The sequence below is a fragment of the Onychomys torridus genome, chromosome 11 (genome assembly GCF_903995425.1).
Source record: "Onychomys torridus chromosome 11, mOncTor1.1, whole genome shotgun sequence".
NCBI classification, from domain to species: domain Eukaryota; kingdom Metazoa; phylum Chordata; class Mammalia; order Rodentia; family Cricetidae; genus Onychomys; species Onychomys torridus.
The window spans coordinates 77,133,495-77,154,512 of record NC_050453.1 but is presented as its reverse complement, the minus strand read 5'-3'; the positions used below and the strand labels follow the sequence as shown (position 1 = coordinate 77,154,512).

General features: G+C 40.1%; 1 protein-coding gene across 2 annotated transcripts in view; it reads left to right on the top strand.

Moving 5' to 3' along the window:
- The first annotated feature begins 1,876 nt into the window (after positions 1 to 1,876).
- The window catches only part of Cntnap5 (contactin associated protein family member 5), a 902,127-nt gene continuing 882,985 nt past the window's right edge, over positions 1,877 to 21,018 (top strand). The window contains exon 1 of one of the 2 annotated variants that reach the window (XM_036201822.1): positions 1,877 to 2,492. In XM_036201822.1, the coding sequence (XP_036057715.1) occupies positions 2,411 to 2,492 (82 nt within the window). In that variant the 5' untranslated portion in view covers positions 1,877 to 2,410. The remainder of the gene's footprint in view (positions 2,493 to 21,018) is intronic. The other variant, XM_036201821.1, reaches the window with a different exon arrangement.

Genomic DNA, 21,018 nt, shown 5'->3' with positions numbered 1-21,018 from the left:
AGAAGGCTCAGTGGTTAAGAGCACTCGCTGCTCTTATAAAAGATAGGGTTCAGTTCCCACATCAGGCAGCTCACAGCCATTGGTAATTCCAGTTCCAGGGAATCTGACATGCTTTTCTGGCCTCTGTGGGCACTGAATGCATGTGGTACAAATGTATACACATGTAGATAAAATAATTTTTTTAAATCTTAAGAAATAGGAAAAGTCTAAATGTTATATTTACTTAGAACTTACAAACTAAATCAAGGTCATGGATACACACACACATATATGATTTATATATGTGTATATATGAGATATATATATATATATATTATATATGTATATGTGTATGTATGTATGTATATATTTCAAGACCTTTCCAGTATGATTAAACTAACCAGAGGGCAACATGAAATCTGGGGCTCCCAAAGATGGGGCTGTGATGGCAGTGTCTCTGGGATGACCTTTAGAAAGGCTGAAGGGAGAAGCCAGCACAAGAAAAGAAACTTGGGTTCCTTACCTTTTTCCTTTCTACAGTCCCCTCCCAACAGGACAGAAAAGGCTGGGTCCCTCAGCATTGATATTTTTGAGAGTCAAAGTCCTTAAATGTGCTTAAATCTCAACTTAAATCTTACGTTTGAGTTTCCTGTGAACCAGGAAATAATTGTTTTCAGTCAATGTATATACAAAAGGGTATTTCTTTACAGCTAGTAGGACCTTCAGAATTTTTCCTTTAATAAAATAATGGTGCAGTTGGTCCAGTTGTCATTGAACTGTCTTTTAGTATTCCAGCAGCTAAAACTCCCAGACTACAAGGATAAGGTCTGAGTTCATGAAAGGCTACTTGAAACTCAGCACAGTGTCCAGTGGCCACAGAGCAGGCAGCTGAGACCAAAGACTGTCAGGACTCTATGGTGTAAAATAAGTCTGAGTGCTCACTAATGCTGGGGATGAGAAGCAATTAAGAGAGAGGCATCAACTCCCCTGACATAGAGAGCCTGTAGACTTTAACCTGATGGTAAACTTCACATAGAAGATATTACTGGTTCCTTGTTTTGTTAACATTTGACAGATTTCTGGCAGCTTCCACTAAACAGAAAGTAAGTTGATCCATGGCAAAGCAAGCAAGTCCCCTGATGCATGCTAGAAGCTAAAGAACTAGGATCTCTAATAGAGAGCCTCGAGGAAGAAATCAAAACCCATCTTTTCTTTTTTAGATATAAAGCTTTTAAGAGCCAACCGTGGGCTCACACCGACCCTCCACACCCACTTTTCTCCGCTCATTTTCCAGCCCCCACCTCTCCTCCCCCAAACATTTCTCTCTGATGCTAGTGAACCACCTCAGATCCTTTGGAACCCACAGCACCAATTACTCTGCAGTAATTGCGGAAGCAATATGCCAACAGCGACCAGGGAGAGATGCAGATGTAGAAGTCGGAAAAGTAGGGGAGAAGTCATATCCCTAAATGACTAAACCAGAAATCCCAATTACATCAATACCTGTCAATCACCCATCCGTGCAGGGGAAATTGAATCGCACAATTCAAGCTTTCTTTAACTCTCCTCTGCCAAATAAAAGGAAAGGCTTTAGGTATCAGGTTAGGACTTTGCCAAGCTCTCCATGGGAAAATTCCTCCTCCTAAGGCTTCGGCTTTCCAACTCCTTTAGACATCGCTTCAGTTTTGCTCGAAAACCTGAATAAAATGTCAATATCTGGGCCCTCATTTGGGAGGAAGGGAAGGGGTAAGTAGTTATGGATTTAGGGATGCTGGGATGCATGGGTGGACAGGACAGAGCGAGCGAGCGAGCGAGCGAGCGAGCGAGAGAGAGAGAGAGAGAGAGAGAGAGAGAGATCTTTCCCCCTTGCCTCCCCAGCAAGTAGCCTAAGTGCTCCGCAGCATAAGTCTGCTGGGGACGCGCTAGCGACCAAGGACCCGCCCAGGCCCCTCTTATAGGCGAGCGTGGGGCGGGCCGGCCGGGGGCGGTGCCTCGCCTAAGGCTCCTATAAGGAGCTGTCCGCCACCCCGGTGCTGAACCCAGCTCTAACACCGGAAAGAGGTGCTTTTGGCTATTGCTGGAGCTGGGCGCCAAGAGCTGCCTTCGTTTGGATTTGAACCTTTAAGGAAGGAGATCCGGAGGAATAAGAGGCAGACGAGGAAGGCGAACACAGAAAGGGACAGTTGAAGGAACTGTAAACCTCGGTCTCAGCTCGCAGCTCGCAGCTCGGAGGAAGCCCTGCCACGGTTTCAGTGGAGCGTCTGAGGAGCAGGATGGAGTAAAGAAGAGTGTCTGTCTGTTCAAGGGGGGTGGGAGGGGGTTCGGCGGTGCGGAGAAGAAAAAGCGGAGACAGAAAGGAAAAGGAAAGAAAAGCCAAGGCTTGTGCCTGCGAATTTGGATTTTGATTGGAAGAGATCGTTCACTGGGGGAAATGGATTCTGTACCAAGACTAACCAGCGTTTTGACTTTGGTGCTCTCTGGCTTCTGGCATTTAGGATTAACAGCAACAAATTGTGAGTACTCAGAACTGGGGGCGGGAAGGTGAGGTGGGATATGACGCTACTAGGAATAAGTACCCACTGTCCGACTATATACGTTCTGGGAAAGAGCTGGGTGAAAACCCTTACCAGTGTGGTTCCACCATTTCAACCATCCCAAAAGTTAGCAGCACTCTCATGAGCTTGCTCTGCTGGATTGCCTGCCCTTCTTGGGAACCATAAAGTTCCCTTAGCCTGCTGCTAGCTCCATGCTTCTTAATCTCAGACACAGTTGTACGGGCCAGGAGCAAGCCTTTAGGGGCAGAGATGCTCCAGAGCCATCGAGTTCAGTGACAGCAGCTGACGGACTGCAGCTCCCTCAGATTTGCAATGTGCTCTGAACACTTCCACCTTCAACCCCCACCCTAAGCACCTAGCTCTCTTTGCTGTCTTAAGTAGAAGGTTTCAGCTGGGGTATTCTGTAACCAATGGGCATTGGTGTAAGAGGATTGGGAGTTTTGGCCTAAGAACTGTAGCCCAAATGTAGCTACCCTAGGAGACTAATGGCTGTCCTGTTACAGGAGGGAGAGCTTTAATGCACAGCTCACCATCAGTATTCTCATGCCAGTGAAGGAGCAGTGAATATGCACTAGGTTGCCCATGTTTCAACTTCACTTAATTTAATAAGCAGGTATTCTTAACTTCCGGAGATCTGCCACCTGCACTATGTATTTTAAAAATCCAGTTTGTCAAACTTGAATAAATTGCTGAAGCTACAAGAGCTCAATTGCTCAGCTGCTTCTCTAGGCAGAGGAAGGGAAGTTTTTCCATCTCTGGGAACTCCTAAATGAGAAAGGATGCAATTAAGCCGTCTGGTCTGTGTTGTTTGCATGGATAGTACACCTTGGTCCCTCAAGTTTGTGGATTTGTTCGTTCATCTTCTCTTCCTGCACTGAACCTTGGAACTGTTACCCAGTTTGGGGACAATTTTATTTTACTTTTGTAATTTGTATTACCAATCTCAGGGGGGAAAAAGCAGGAAGACCTACTACTGAGGATCCCTCTCCCTTATTCCTTAATTCTTAGAGGATATTGTCCCAGAATTTGCATCCCAGAAAGAAGACAAGTGGATAAATGTTCAAAGTAGGGCCAGTGTTCCTGTGGCCCAAAGACTGGAAAGCTCACAATCCATAGTTGTCACATTTTCTTAAAGTTTGTGTTATAAAGGAGGGCAAAAAAAAAAAAGGCCTCTCTGACAAGGGAGGATAAACTAATAAATTATTTCAGAGATGTACTGAAGCAGGCTACACTCAGTCAGGGAGACTGACTTTTCTCTACTGCCTTCTCCCACTTCTCTTCTCTTGTTCCCCTTTCTTCCTCCTCTTCCCCACTTCTTGAAATTATTCCCATGGTGCCAGATAGAAAGACCCAAAAGCCTTAGTCAGAAAGTAAGCTTCGCTACTGAGCTACTTTCTTTACCTCCTGGACCACTAGAGGTCAGTGTTGTCCAAATGATGCAGAGGTGTGGCTCTAACCTGTGTATTCCCCTTAGCACATTGTTATCTGGAGAGCATGAATGCTGTGAATATCCAAAAGGATGGAGTGAGGGATTCTGATAAAATGGACAGAGTGCATAGCAGGCCTCCTCGAGGATTACCCTTCTTGAAAATTCTGGGAAAAAATAGATTTTGGAGTCATAATTTTTTTTAAATAAACTTAACTGTGGTGAATATATTTTAATAATGTGCATAAAACTAAATGGCATGGGTTTAAGACTTCAGCTTATCTTAGCCAAGGCAGTTGCAAATCCTGCACTGAGCATTTCAAAAGGAAGTTGGTGATAGTGATCTCCAGAATTTCACAAGTGACAGTTGCATTTCCCATTTCCAAGCAACATAGCAATTGAGTGAGTGCTGCTTGCTAAATATTCTGGAGTCAGTTTTCTTAAGGGATATCAGGGAGTGTTTGCTGTACTGTGAAAATTGTATCAATTCAGTAAGCAATAGGTTTTCAGCAAGCACTGAAAGTCAATGCATATTAGTGGTCTTCAGAGCCTATAAGGCAAAACCCTTCAAGGCAATCATGAATATTTCTGTTTCTCTAGGCTGCTGCTCACAGTTTTTATTCTTCAAGTGTAGATACTGGATTTGCTATGGATGTGCACTCTGTTCCCATTCATATATGTGCTTTGATGAGTTAGACATTTCCTTCCCAAGAGTTTCCTTTTAATTTGATTTGTGGAAATAATTTTGTAGGATTGTTCTTCCTACATTTTAAGGAATATTCCATGCCATTAGTAACTAGCAGCCTTGAAAACAGATTGCTTACCGAGGTTCTTCCATGGTGCATAGTTATAGGTGTTAAGTTATAGGTGTGGAGTATATTAAATATAACTTTTAATTGTCTGCCCTCTTTTGAAATGACTTGCTGTTGTTGTTATTGTTGTGCAGTATGTGACTATCTATTTGTATACAGGTTTAATTTCCTCATACTCTGTCCGGAACATGGGTGTTTATCTCCACAGGGATAAATGAATGCTTATCCAGTTGCATATTCTATAAGTTTCTAATTAAGCACAATGAAAACAGAGTCAGGTTAGAAGGGGTCCAGCCATAATGCAGATATTACAAATCTATGATGAGAATGCAATTACCTACCAGTAATAAAAACCTCTGAAAATTCCCCATTCTAAACTTTCCGGATATTAAACAGCAAGAGTGTTTCCTTTGGGTATATCCTGAGGGAACTGGCTAATTTTGACTATAGATATAAGAGAGCAATGTAAAATTAACAACTATTACATGTTCAACTCCATTGACACAAGAAGGTATGGTGTGACTTGAGAGTTGGATCGAATGAGACCAGAGTCTCTATGAAGTTCTAGTCCCAGTGATGTCTCAGCACAGGCATCAAACACTTAGTCAAAATTGTCCTCCCATCCTGCTAGTGAAAGCAGCCAGCAATTGAGCTATGTGCTCACCCCAAATTGAACAGCAGCTAAATATCATACTAAGGCTGTTCATCTAAGATTAGGCTGGAAAAAATGTTAACATGGCAGAGTATGGTGTTCTAAAACAGAATGACTGCATATGACATACATAGGACAACTATTACTTTAAATATTGAAAAAAAAGTATTACATGATTATCCATAGTTTTAAATAAATTTTAAATAAATTTTTTTTAAATAGCTTAGAATAATCACTAAATACCTCCTTGAAATTTGCTGTTGCCCATTAAGAGTCCCAGAGACATGTTATTGTGGTAAGAATTTTAAACTTCCTGTTCCAGATTTTTCTTGCATGCTGAATTTCACAAGACCTGTGAGCATATTGATCATGATAATAAGGAGATATCAGACCTTGAATTACCTGAAGGCTGTTAACAAACCAAATTAAAAAGTAGTGTGAGCAATGGTTGTGGTGTTTTGTGATGCAGAATAATGGCTGTTCAGTGTTTTCTTTGGCATATACAGTTATCAGAAGTGAGGGAACCCTGTACTGCTCAGTTGGTGGAGTCTGGAAGCTTTCTCCATCATCAAACTAGCTCATTTTGACCTTTACTGGTCAACATGCAATCACTTTCCCATCACATAGCCCTATATATAAAGCAGATTAACACTTTGCAACAATAAAATATAAATGAAGAACTAGAGGAGGGATATCACAACAAAGGAAAATACTTGGGAGATGATTAATGTCTGCAGGAGCAGCCACGCTCCCACTTGTGTTCTCCTTCTAAGGAATGGCCACCTTCCTAGCTGTAGTCTCCAGTTTTCTCTGCCTATCTGCTCACTGCCTTCAGTTTTCTTTGAGTGAATCACTTTACTTTTCTGTATCCATTTATCAAAAAATGATATGATAAGGTTCAAAGCATCTCTAATTCCTTTAGTTGGTGATTCAATGTCTTTCAGTCGATAACCCAGAATTGTGATGAAATATCACCTGCATGTGATAATTATTCTCAACAAATAAGGAAATTGAGAATGTGTATAGTTGCCTAAAAAGGCAGAAAAAGATGATATTTTACTTAAAATTTTAAGGAGAAGTTGCATTGTTTTAATTTGGAAACAATACCGACATTACTAATTTAAAAAGAAAATTGTACCATTCAGTAAAACTCTGCCACCTTTGATGACCTTGTAAAGGTTTCTCACTCCCCCCAATAACCTTGGTTTAATGAATAGAGGTCTAACCTGGGTTTAGTTACTAAGACAATGTTTACTTGTGATGGGTTTTCTTTATCAAGTACTCATGCTACTTAATGGTCGTTTCATGTGTGTGTGCTTGAGATCACTGCACTTTAAAACTGGGAGGCAACTATAATCAGAATACGAGTTTAATGTGATTTCAATCCCTACCAGTAGGCATGCAGCATATGTCCCTCACTTACAGCACCCACTTTACAATGCCCATCAGCAAGATGGATGTTAAGTGACTAGTTCATATAAATGAGTTTAAGGTGAGTGAAACTTAACCATGTCCCCAAGATCACTAATCTAGACAATGAGAAAAATCTGAATCCCAACCTATAAACATTTTTAAACACAAACACCCTCGAAACAAAATATCCTCCAATGCACTTGACTAGGCAGTTTGTGTAGCATCTGCAGGAATTTGGCAAGAGTTGTCTACCATCAGCCTCATAACCTTTCCCTTGGAGAAGGGCATGAGTTAGCAATTTTCAACACACCCAACTCCTGAGTCATACCTGAAAAAAGATGCCAAATGCATTCAGATAAAGACAGAAAGTGTGACAGTAAATATCACATTGTTCTAAAAAAAGCAACTTTTTATCTAAGTTTGTACCCAGAGTTGAGGATTTGTTTTTCTTTCCTAATTTTTAATGAAAAATTTGATAGGGGATAAAGAAAACCTTGAGGAACAATTTAAAATATCCTGTTGTGTACACACAAGAATGGGACAATGTACAATGGGCATTCTGTCCTGTAAGTCTGTTCATGTCAGACCAGTGTTCTGCTGAGGTAGTGTTTATAAAGTCCTGGTTATGTGTGAGATGGTGCAAGCTGCGATTTGGCTTTATATAATAATCTAACTCTCATCTCCCGTATCCCTTCTAACAAAATATGGAGCTCTAATTTTATAAACAAACAATGCTGTCTCATTTCTCTTGGATTTATTTGTACAGGCTGATCATTAATTTGGCCTACAACATCATTTTCCCTTAAAAATTTTTCTCACTATTTGCCGAGTACACACACACACACACACACACACACACACACACACTTACTAGTGTGGGTTGTGTTGGGAGTAACTGGGAGTAGTGAGAGGGGAGAATGGAGATGGTAAGGATCATGATATGTTCCACACATGTATGATATTGTCAACAAATAAATAAAATGTGAGTTTAAATTTTCTGTCTAGGTTAAGTTCCCCTATTCATATAATTTTTGTAACACTTTCTGTAATTCTTGTTCCTTCCGCTAAGATGCATTACCCTTTCGTCATGTTTCATTTGAATTCCTGTATCCAGTGGCTAAAGTACTGAGCAAGTGGATGAATGAGAGAATGGCCCAGTGGTTTTCTAGCAAGAGCTCTCAATCTTAAACTGAGATTTTTTTCCTACTCCGTCGGCAGAGTCCTGCTTTTAAGATGGTTTGTTTCATACCGCTGTCTTAACAACTATTACTCGTCACTGTTGTGGAGATTCCAAGTAGAAGTGAGCTGAAAAATGAAACAGAAGTTCGGATCACCTTACAGAGTGTGAGGTCTGCCACATGGACCCCCAACTGCATGTTTCTCTGGATTTGCCTTATGGAGTGGGAGTGGGAGGTGTGCTGCGTGGACCCCTAATTGCATGCTTTTCTGGATTTGTGGGAGAACAGGCCTAACTCGGGTACCATAAAGTCAACTGTATCCTGAAAAAGAACTCTCTCTATCTACTTGACCTTACTACAACTTTGGGCTTATTTGACTAACTTTCTTTACGTAACGTTAATGAATGCTTTCTCTATAATCTGAAATACACATGTCCCATTGCTATAAGAATCTCTTCCATTGCCTTGGGTTTGATATAAAGTTAGATGTGGATTCCAGTCAGTGGAATTAGTGCTGTATTATGGAAAAGAATTTTGTTTAATGGCAAATCCATCTCATTATTCTTATAAAATGACTTTGAGACACCTATGTCATCTTCTTAACTTTGAAAAAGGTATGTGTCAAGAGCTGGTGTGTGTTACTCATTTGAATAACTTACAGATGAACTTAGTTCTAAGTCCTAGTCTTTCTTAAGGTCACATCCTCTGTGTAACTGGAGAAGTGAAGAATAACTAGTGAGACATAGGACATGACCTCCAGAAATGGTAAAAACATTGACAGCCAGGACAATAAGTCTTTTGTCACGTCATTGTTAATTGTTCAACATAGCTAAGCATGGGTGCAGTGGAAGGCAGACAATGAACAGCTTTCACGGGCTGGAGCTTCCAAATGTGCTCCTGAGGAAAGTGAAATTGAAACTAAAGCTTGAACAAACTCAGCAGACTAAAAGATGGGGACACTGTAGATTGCTATAGGGATAGAGTATTATGCCCAAAACACCCCCAGAGAGACCACCAAAGACCAAGGATGTCCAGAATGCAAAAGCAAGCCTTATTTCCATTACAACTCACGGTGAGGAACTCCACGGTGAGGAACTCATCTCAAGCACTCACTTATAGCTCAGCAAGGCAGGGAGGAGGTGCTCTTTCTTTGTGAGGCTGGCTTTTTAAAGGCAAAAACCACAAGTCCCTCCAGGTTGTGGGGGAGTTAGTATGGATACAATTCTTTTTTTTTTTTTTTTTTTAATTGGCTAAATCTTCCTGGGGCTGTAATTTTAAGTTCTTGAGGCTGGCGCTGTCACTTCTGGGAGCTTGAAACTGGCCTGGGTCTATCTATGTTAAGATATCTTTGTCTAAGTCTCCTTCTTCGTCTTAGAGAATAGAGAGAGGGCCTCACAAGAGGAGGAAGTTAGTATGGAAAATTTATCTCTCTAAATTTATAAGATGCAGTTTAACTGGGGTTTTTATTTTTAAATATCATTAATTTTTATGCACATGAGTGTTTTGCTATAAGCATTTGTGTTACCCACATGTCTGGTGCCCGCAGAGTCCAGAAAAGGCAATTAGATACCCTAGAACTGGAGTTAAAGAAAGCTGTGAGCCACCATGTGGGTGTTAGGAACTAAACATGAAACTAGCATAGTAAGATTTTAATCTTCCCCATTTAAAACTTTATTTATGTGTGTGCCTGCACATGTATGTTTGTGCATGTGGATAATGTAGGCCAGACTGTGTGTTATCCCTTAGAAAGCTATATATCTTCTTTGAAACAAGATCTCTCATTGGCCTGGAGCTTGCCAATTTGTCTAGACAGGCACTGGGCTACTCCTATGCATCCTCTGGTGCTGGAATTACATGCATATATCTTGCCATGAAGATATATTATTTTAATATGGTGTGTGTGTATGTGTGTGTGTGTGTGTGTGTGTGTGTGTGTGTGTGTGTGTGTGGTGCCAGCCTGGTGTCTGTGTGCACATAAAGTCTGTGCATGTCACAGTATATGTGTATGTCATAACCAGCTTTGTGGAATTGATTTTTTCTTGCCACCTTTATGTGGATCCCACATATGAAATTCTGTCCTCCATGCTTCGGTGGCATGTACTTTTATGGTCTAAACCAAATCATTAACCACATATATGGATTTTCTGTAGGTTATAAGGTTCAAATTCAGGTTTTAAAGCTTTCAAAGTAAGACCTATACCACGTAAGCAATCTTTCCAGAATTCCCCTCCCCAACTTTCAAGGATGAATGAGGCATAGAATGCAGTAGAAAAAATGTTAGTAAGGAAACTAGCTGAGATGAGTAGAGCAGCTAGTAAGGACTCCAAGGAGGATATTTGAAAGTTCAGTTCATATAGATCTGCAAAGAGAATAATGACCAAGAAAATTCAAGGCACAGGGATGTACGTGCCACTAAGCACACAAAAACATAGATTTCCAGCTAAAATGTATTCTATAGATGCTTCTGTTGTTTGTGACAAATGAAAGTATTAGATGCTCAAAAGGTATTCATTGCTCTGAAATGAAGTTCTTTTCTGTGAATACAGAGTGGCTGTAATCTGAATGCAGCATATTTCATATACACATGACATCGTTTAGCACACACTGTCTATATCCATCACTCAGATGCAATCTTTTAGTCTATAAATTATATTGGCTTGTGTCAGCAAAATGAGAACTACTCACTAAGGAATGTGTTATTAAACCTGGACAGCATGGATTCTGTCCTCATCAACTGGTTGTTGATGGGGCATCTTAACCCACTTTTTAGTGTCTCCTTGGTTAAGGAGAATTTCTAGAGTTGAGTGCTTCAGGTTGATGTGCTACCATTAGTAATTGATCTTCAAGCATAAATCTCAATGTCTCTATACTGTCTACTTGCCTTTGTGCATGTTCAGGCCAAGGGGTTATTATTCCTCTCTGTTTCCTACATCTGCAGATTCAATTGAGATTTTCAGAATGACACCAGCAATGGGGAAGACAGAAAGAACATAAGAGAAAATACTAACACACTTGCATGCATAGCATTTGTAACAATTTGCCTCTGAAGCAGAAATATACCTCCAAAGACAGTCCGATGTCTACAACAGGAATTTTGTATAACTCATAGGATAGCTCAGTGACTAAAGTACTTATTGTGTAAGAATGAGGACCTGAGTTGATCTCAGCACTCAGGAAGAGCCAGATTACTATTACACTTCTGTTATCACAGTGTTCTTAAGCCATCTAGCCTACACACACACACACACACACACACACACACACACACACAGAGATATGTGTAAAGTCTCTTACAACACATGAACACACACACATGATGCAAAGATCACTTTGATATCCACAAACATTACATACTTCATATGCATACACACAATCACACAAATATCACATAAGTACACAAATATCACATACATATATACACATCATACAAATACACAAAGCAATAAATCAGTTTGCAGAGTGAGCAGTATTTAATAGGTGCTCTTAGGCTGCTGTAGCTGAATAAATGTTTCATTTCCTTTTCTCTATTACTTGCCTTTTCTTGGTCTCCAGCCCTCCCATTTCTGTGAGGTCACATAGCTTGTGCACAACTAGTGTCTTTCCCTGAGTTCATTAATGTGTGGAGGGTGTAGGAGGAAGCTTAAGTGTCTGCTGGATTTCAGCTATGCTTTGTTATACTGTGTGGGCAGTCACCAAATGTGACGTTTCCCTGTGAGGCCAGTTGAAGCACAGGCTTTACACAGATCATCCACCTACAGGACAGTTGGGGATGCCCACCTAATTCCATCATCCCCAGCCATCTGTCTCTGAACCACTCCTCTACCAACTCTACTAATTCACCAAATCTGTAGTTATGGGGAACAACTTCCAGCTCATAGAAACTAGCTTTAGAGAAATTGTAGAGCACAGTCTGCCCAGAGCTCTAGACTGTTGGGAAGACAGATGATCCAGATAGCAATCCTAAGTATAAGGAAGGGGGAATGGAGGGCTCTGAGTTGAGGAAAGGGAGAAATTAGGCATGTTCAGAATGTCAGAACTAAGCCTGTCCTCTGCACAAAGTCTGGGTCTTCCGGTCTAACCCCGCCATGTCCCGCCCTCCAGGGACTGTCTACTGTACCTTCTTTCTCTTCTTGTCTCTCCCACTTCTCTCTTTGCTTCCTGCTTCATGAATCTCTATTTCTGTCCTTCTTCCCTTCCTCTGCCTAATTCATTCACCTTTTACTGAGTGACAGTTTCACATGTTGGGGCATAAGCTAATGCTTTTACAGATTTCTCTCTCAAGTGCCACATCTAGAGGAACAGGGTCTCCGGAGACCAGTGGAAATTTGTAAAACCAGTAAAGTGTAAAATTCCTAGAAATTCTATCTTAAACACTCATGCAAATTTGCATTTAGTTCTACATTATATCCTTGCTTATGATAAAAAATATTTTCCTCGAATATTTAATTAAATTGGTGAGCCAAGAGTATTCCTTAGCCCACAGCAGAGAACTACAAGCACCAGGACGCAGGCTTGATATTTGCCTCTCTCCATCTGTAGCTTCCAGGATTCCTGTATTGAAAAGGCCAGTGTCTGTGCCTTCATCTCAGAGAAACAGGTTGCTTCATTTCTGTTATCCGTGATCTGTAAGCTGTTACTGATCTGTAAGCTGCAGATTATGGTCAATGACAGGAACTAGAGAAACTTAATTCACAGGAGTGGGGAGACCCACCAGCCTGTGTAGTGAACAGAAAAGGAACTTTCATGATGTGCTATCCTCTGCACTCACCTGGGAGAGCACATCAATTCTGCCCTCTCTGCCAGCTTCCCTCACACTGAGCCTTGTGAGTAGCCTGGAATGGGGTCCACAAATTCTTTCTGATAGCCATAAATGAAGAGAAATTACTCTCTCATCTTATAGTCCTTAGGAATATTTTAGAAACAAAGGGAAGGGCTGCAGTTGCTGATTGGAGTGGTGGATCACTAGAGAGCAGAGATAGCATTAGCTAGTGTGTTTGTCTTTTTGAGGATTTTAGACATGCACCCCACCCCAACTTTGGCCCTTGATGAGATTTCACTGTGTCACTTGCTTGCTGGCTTGCTATAGTCATACAGAAAGGGGATTTTGTTCCTATCACTGAGGATGTGCTATATTAGCTGGGTAGGTAGCTGAATTAAGATCATATCCATCCCAGGGATTACAGTGGGATTTCAATCCACTTTCCATTATTTCAAATCTCCGATATATTTTTTCTCAGTCTACTGTTTCATTGAGACTAACACCCAAAGTTATTAAAACTTGAGGGGTTGTTCATGCTTTCAAATCTAGTTCTCTCAGATCCCTGTTGGGAAATGACCATGGTGTCCTGACCCACAGATTCTGCCCCACTGTTATGTGAATTACCTCATGCTAACCTTGAGAAGAATCCCTCCCCCATCTCTAAAGGACACCACTGTTATGTAGGACTACCTACTCAGTTTCTGGAGCCACTGATTAAATCTTTCTATCACCCTTTCATGGTCAGGACAAAACCTGCCAAAATAGCACTATAGCTTTCATTGTCAGTGCCGACTGTCTGAGTGTGATAGATTTAATTTTGATTATTAACTTGCTGGGATTTATAATCACTGTGGAAATGAGTTTCCAGTCATGTCTATGAATGATTGTCTAGACTTTAGTGATTAAGATGGGAAGACCCAGCCCAAATATAGGTGACTGATTATGGTCTGGCTTCCTAGACTGAGTAAAAAGGAGAAAGGGAAATAAGCATCAACTTTCACTGCTCTGCTTTCTGAGTATGGATGCAATGTGCCTAGTTGCCTCCCCATCTCCATGTCTTCTCCATCATGATAGACTGTGCCATGGAACTTTAAGTCCAAGTAAACTCTTGCTTCCTCAAGTTGCTTTTGTATAAATTACAAGATATAAATTACAACCACAAGAAAATAAACTGATAGTGTGTGTCCCATCTATTTTGTGCTCATTGAAAGTTCTTGTAACTCACTGAAGGGTCTCCAGTGCCATAGGATACATACTGGCCATGGAGCTCCTTAGGCGAGCATGCTGGTTTTGTCTTTGATCTAAATCCTTCACTCTTAAATATGCAGCACTGTTCACAATACTCATGCCATGGAATAAGCCAACTATTAATCTTCCAATGAATATGATTATGCAGGAAGGTTGGAACCACAAACCTCTATCCAGTGTCTTCATCCTTGGCCAGGTGCAGTGAAGGACCCTGGCTGCCGGCCTCAGAACATTCATTTGATAATGAAGAATGACCCTTATATCACCTTGCTCTCCTCATCAGCTGCATGGAGAGTTAGACCAATAGATTCTTTGCTTTAATTTCAAGGTCTTATGAGCTTGTCCTTTCAACCTCAGGAACCACTTGACTTCCTGCATTTTATTTTTCAATTTCTGCTTTGACTCCTTGGACATGCTTCCTCAGACTTAGGGAGTCTAAAAAGATATTACTCAATATCTTTTTCCTTGGAGATGTACCTCAATTCTTCTATAAACTATTATGGACAAGAAAGGTCTTTGATTATCCTGACTGTTAACCACAAAGCCGTCAATAAATGTTTTGTTTTAAAAAAGCATTGCACAGCAAAGAGTAATTCCATAAATACTGAAGCTTATATTGAAGGCAGAATCTTTAGTTTTCTAAAGGAAATTTTATATAGAATTTCAGCATTTAAAAGTAAATTACAAAGTACTGCTTTGGAGAAAATGGGGCAAGATTTCCCAGAATTCTACACTTCAGCACATTCTTTTGCTTCTGCTTTTTCAAGGAGGGGTCTTGTGAAGTTCCCCATCATTGATCAAAATCTCTCCCTAGTCTTTCTTCCTCTTTCTCTCTGTACTTGTGTATGTGTGTGAGTGTTAGCTCATGGAGGGCAGAAGACAACCTTGATGTCAATCTTTGTCCTTGCCTTCCAGCTTGTATGAGACAGACTACATCACCACTGCCCATACCAGGCTAGCTGCCCTGTGTGCTTACAGGGATTCTACTGTCCCTACATTGTATCTATCTATAGGGCACCTGGGATTATACATGTTCTATGATGTCTAGCTTTCCATAGTTTCTGAGAATTCCACCCATGTTATCAGACTGTGTTGACTAGTGCTTGCCCCTCTATGCAATTTCCTAGTCCCATCTAATTCTTAGTTGCAAGAATCTAAGTTCATAATTATGTGAAAAATAATCATATATTAAAAAGTATTAGAGAGAGAGAAGACATAAGTGTCATTATTCAGACGGCTATTGCCTTGCTTAAGTGGGGCAAGGGGACCACTCTTGGAGCATAACACTGCATCTGCTTCATGGTCAGTGAGTGTCTGGTAAGGTTATTAATATTATCTCTGTCCAAAGTCATATTAATTGCTACAATTTTCTGGTGTTATTGACACATAATAATTATGCATATTTATGTGGTAGAGTATAAAATTTTAATGCACTATATATATTGCATTCTGATCATACCAGAATATTCAACATATCGATTCAAGTACTTACCACTTACGTGTTGGTTGCCTAATAGCAACACATTCTGGCATTCTTAACTATACACTGGCTCATCTAGCTAGTGATAATATAAGGTCTTATATATTTCAGATAACTAGGAGAGAAACTCCTATTTTTATTTTTAACCCATTGGAAAACTGATTTGCTCTTGCTGCTATTTATGTAAGTGTCATCTTATTGGCATTTACTGATCTGAAAAGATAGCAGCTTGTAAAAAAAAATTGCCTCCTCACCTTGTTCTCCTTAGATTGCAGTCAAGAGCTATTTTTATGTTAAGAAATTACCTTGTAAAGGTCCTTGAATTATCCACCTACATCCCAGGCATCCCCTTGGGACCTCCTCAAAAGAAGAGATCTCATGTTAGCTATGATTAAATTGTCCGTGTATAGCACAGTGAATGGCAAAGTAAGTACTTGATAAAACTGAAGCACAGACAAAATGAGTGAAACTCCTGCCAAGGCAGCAAGCCCTCATCCAGGACGTGCGGGGCACCCCACCTTGTCTCACACCTCTTTACATTGTGGTAATAATGAGTCCTGGACCATCATCAGTGATAATGGCCCAATGCTGCCTTCTGCTGACCAATGTGAGTGGAAGAAGAGACAAACACAAATAAATGCATTTGTTGAACGTCTGGATTTGACGTTGGTGACTGACTCTGGTTCAAGTGCTAATTTTTATCACATCCTTAGTGCTTGTCTGAGCAACGTCTGTGCATTCAGAGCTTTACTGTCCTCACTCTGCCCTTTAGGGAACTCCAAATGCCTTATGTTATATTTTAATAGAATCTAATATTGTTTGTTATAATAATTTAATATAGAACATGATATGTAATAAGTTAACTCAAAACAATTAACATTATACATATATGAAAAATATGCTATCCAATTTTGTGATGGGGTGAGATATGTGTGTAAGGTATGTACTTTTTCATGTGGGTGTGTGCACAACTGTATGGGGTTATGTGTTCATGCGTTTACAACTACATATAGAGAACAGATATGGACATTAGCTGTCATCTTCAACCATTCTATTTTTTAGACAGGTTTTTTAAACAAGCTTTGAGCTCATTTATCTGACTAGGCTGGATGACCAATGAGCTCCTGAGATCAGCCTATCTCCATACTCCAAGTGCTAGGGTCACTAGGTTTATGTGGGTAGTCAGGATTCAAACTCAAGTCCTCATGTTTGTATGGTAATCACTTTACAAGCTAAGCCAACTCCCCAGAAGACATACCTAATTTTTGATGCATTATTTGTTTTCTATTATGGTTAACATACCTAGTAGATTTGCATGTGGGAATTTTCTTTACATAAACCACTTGCTCTGGTGACTGTCAGGATTTATTATCCCCCAAAGTCAATATTGACTTAGGTGTCACCTTTGTGAATATTTACCTCCCCAGATAATGAATTGAAATGGGCATTTGAATGAAAATTAATATCTATTTATTTTCTGAAATCGAATCTTTTGTGAAGAGGGTGGAAGGTGTGGAGTCACGTCCCACAGGAGCTGCTCTGCTCAGGATAGCTTTGCAAAAGGCTGCCTTGCATTCTGATTTACTGGAGCTATTTCTGTAAATTCTTTAAGAATGTACTGTTTTCTAACTAACAGACAGAATGTGAGCTTTGAATATACTCAGCTTGACATTTCAGTAACAAGACCAGGAGGTGGTAATGCTTAAATACATGGAAAACAGACATAGCATGGGCTGATGAATACCTTGACCTTTGTATTTATTTAGGCTGCAGTTTATTACCAGAAAAACACAGGACAACTCCAACAATGGTAAAGTGAGTACAGCTATACATTTCCCATTGTGTTATGATTCTGATTTGTGTTTTCACACTCCCTGAAAACATGTATCATGGCAATGTGGGTATGGCTGTGTGTGTGTGTGTGTGTGTGTGTGTGTGTGTGTGTGTGTGTAACAGTGTTCATATATTTGCTTTGAGAAGTTAATGTTTGTGGGTTCAACAGTAAAGGCACTTCCTGCCAAGCTCACCACCTGAGTTCCATCCCTGAAAGGAGAAAATCAATTCCTCCAAGTTATCCTTTGATCTCAACACATGTGCAGTGGCATGTGGACACACACACACACACACACACACACACACACACACACACACTCACACTCACACCGTGGACTAACCAGTTTGAAAAGAAGTGCTGTATCACTTGCTTCCTTGTTGTGGTGACCCAGTGCCTGCGAGAAGCAAGTTAAGGAAGGAGGATGTTGCTTCCAGTATCACCCCATCCAACTGTACCAGATGTGACAAAAGCCATCTCCATGTGGCAGAAGCTTGTGACTGGGACCTCAGACCTCCTCACATTCTGGCAAGACAAGAAGCAGGTAACAGACAGGAAGTCTAATCAGACACCACAAAGCCACTTCCGGCAGCTAGGATCTGTCTTCTGAAGGTTCCACAACTTTCCCAAACCACCACTAGCCACTTGCTGGGAATCAAGTGTTCCTAGTGCATATTGGGAATATTTCATAGTCATTTCTTTAACTTATGCATCTCATGTGTGTGTGTGAGAGAGCATGTGTTCATACTGTGTGCATGTGGAGGCCATAGAAGAACACTTTGGAAGCTGGTTCTCCCCTACCTTGTTTCTGAGGCAGGGCTTACTGCTTTTGCCATTGCACTGCATACTCCAAGTTACCAGTCCACTAGTCTCTGGCTGACTCTTCTGTCTCCACCCTCCCATCTGTGGGAACACTTGGATTACAGATGTGTTCTAACACATCTGCCTTTCTATATGGTTTACAGGTACTGAACTAGGGTCATCAGGTTTAAGTGCAAGTGTTTCCCCTGGCCTGGCATTTGATATTAAAGCCATAACAGTATTACGTGTCTTTTTGTAGATATCATTTAATACATCAGACACAGTTTAATTGTTTCAAAAATTTCAATCTATAATATAGATGTTTCCTATTATTCTTTATATCATCTTTGTATCAATTCTAGATACACATTTACAATATATTTTTTTATTTTTTAAATTATTTATTCATTATGTATACAGTGTTCTGTCTGCACATATCCCTGCAGGCCAGAAGAGGGCACCAGATCTCATTACAGATGGTTGTAAGCCACCATGTGGTTGCTGGGAATTGAACTCAGGACCTTTGGAAGAGCAGCCAGTGCTCTTAACCTCTGAGCCATCTCTCCAGCCCACATTTACAAGATATTACCTGAGTAAAGTTCCTTCCTATAAAGTACTGATTTGATAAAAATAACAGAGTAGCTGTTGTGCATATATCCAGGGAAATCATTTTATACTTTATAAAAAGATATCTACATGCATTCCTTTTTTTGTTTCTTCATTAGCAACAAGATGTCTGAGGTTAGCTATTGTCTTAGCAAATCATTTTCCAGCTGTTAATGGTCTGATCTAAGACCTGAATTTAAGAAATAACATCACTATTGGTATAGCCTGGCTGCATAGGCAAGAGAGTAAGTACTGTGAAAATCCATTAGTAAAGTTAATCCAAGAAACATCTGAGTATTTGGAAGAAAATCAATTCAAGAGGAGAATGTATAACTCTATTGAAGTTTTCACCCTTGTTGAAACATTGCTTGGGAGTAAAAAGTTCTATGGTTTCCAAATAAATATCAATTTTTATTGGTAAATTCAATTTGACTTATTGGCTTCTTGTTGTTAAATGTTTGTGGCTTCATGGAGAAATGAGGTCATTTTGTGCATGGACAAATGAAAATATCACAGATGTAATGGCCAATGAAAGTCTAGTTTAGCATACCACCCATTTCACATCCTAGATTACAAACCAAGGCTAAAATGACACCTCTGCATTATGGTGAATTGGTAGTTTGACTCCTATAGGAAGCCAAAGGAGAGGGGTTGCCTCTCATATGTGTATGGTCCCACATCACGTACAACAGAAACTGCAACATTATTAATTTTGTGTTTCTCTTTTCATAGAAACTCAGTAGGGATAGAGTTATCATTTTCAACTAAAAATGACTTTCCTCTAGAAAATTCATGGTAATATTTACAAGCATTTATTAAATCAATTTGCCTCTTAAGTTTTTACTCACTGTATTTTTGTATTGAACTTACAAAATATTCTCTCTCTCTCTCTCTCTCTCTTTGGTTTTTGAGACAGGGTTTCTGTGTAGCTTTGTGCCTTTCCTGGATCTTGCTCTGTAGACCAGGCTGGCCTCAAACTCACAGAGATCTTCCTGCCTCTGCCTCCCGAGTGCTGGGATTAAAGGCGTGCACCACCACTGCCCGGCCCCCCAAGTTCTCTTATTCTCCTTTTTCCCTCTAAGCCCCTTTGCCTCTTTGGACATTTTTATTTTAGTTTCATGACATTTATACATATGTGACTTTATGTATTTAGGGATAACAAATGAGAGAGTTTTTCTGAGACTGACTTAATTGATTTAATGTGATTGTCTCCAGTTATTGATTTACTCTTGCAAATGACATAACTTCATTCATCTTTATGGTTCAGAAAATTCTACCATTCATGTATACCACATTTTTAGCACATCCTCTATATTTAGATAATGAAATTGGTTCCATAATTTACCTATTTTAAATAGTGCTACAATCAATAGAGTTGTGCAAGTATCCCTGTAATAGGCTGACTTGTGAATATCCAGTTATTGTATAACTTACAGAAGCTCAAACAACCCAATCAATAAATGGGTAAATGAAATGAACAGACATTTCTCAAGCAGTGAATAAACATGAAAATAAAATGGTCACCATCACCACCCATCAAAGAAAGCATATCAAAATTGCATTGAGATTCTGTCTCACTCCAGTCTGAATGGCTGTTATCAAGAACATAAATAGAAAATGATGGTGAGGATGTGGATTGAAGGGAACTGCATCCCATGCTAATGGGATGTAAACTACTCCACTGCTACAGAAGAAGCATGGAGACTTCTCAATAAACTAACAATCCATCTTCCATAGAACCATCTTTGGTTTTCACAATGTGGGAATTGCTACTTCTAGCTACTGAGTGTCTAGTTCAGGGATATCTTGAGGGCAAGGTATCTTACAGCCTAAAGGACACCACTGCACATGGTCACCTTAAAGTCAACATAGGCAAGAGTTGAAATACTAGCTCACATCTTTTTTGCATTGTCCTATGTTAGGTGAAAATCAAAGGGTTCTTGCCTCCAACATCTAGTCCATAGAAAGAGCCTTAGGATGACAAATTGAAGGAATAATTTTTGTTGCAATTCTTCCATTTATTGACACCAACACCATTGTCATCATTTCAGTGAATGTGGTGACAAATGATGTTGGTCTCCTATCTGTAATTTTCTTTGAGACCTCTAAAGATTTTTGGCTGTAATACTAGGTGTTGGAATTGTTATTTGTAGAAGTGATGGACTTCATATTCTCTCTTCTCCAGCTTCTGGACAGATAGGAGACCACACAGATGATATGAGCTCTCTGTGATGGGGACTCAGGGTATATCTACAATCAGAACTGTGATGGCCAATGT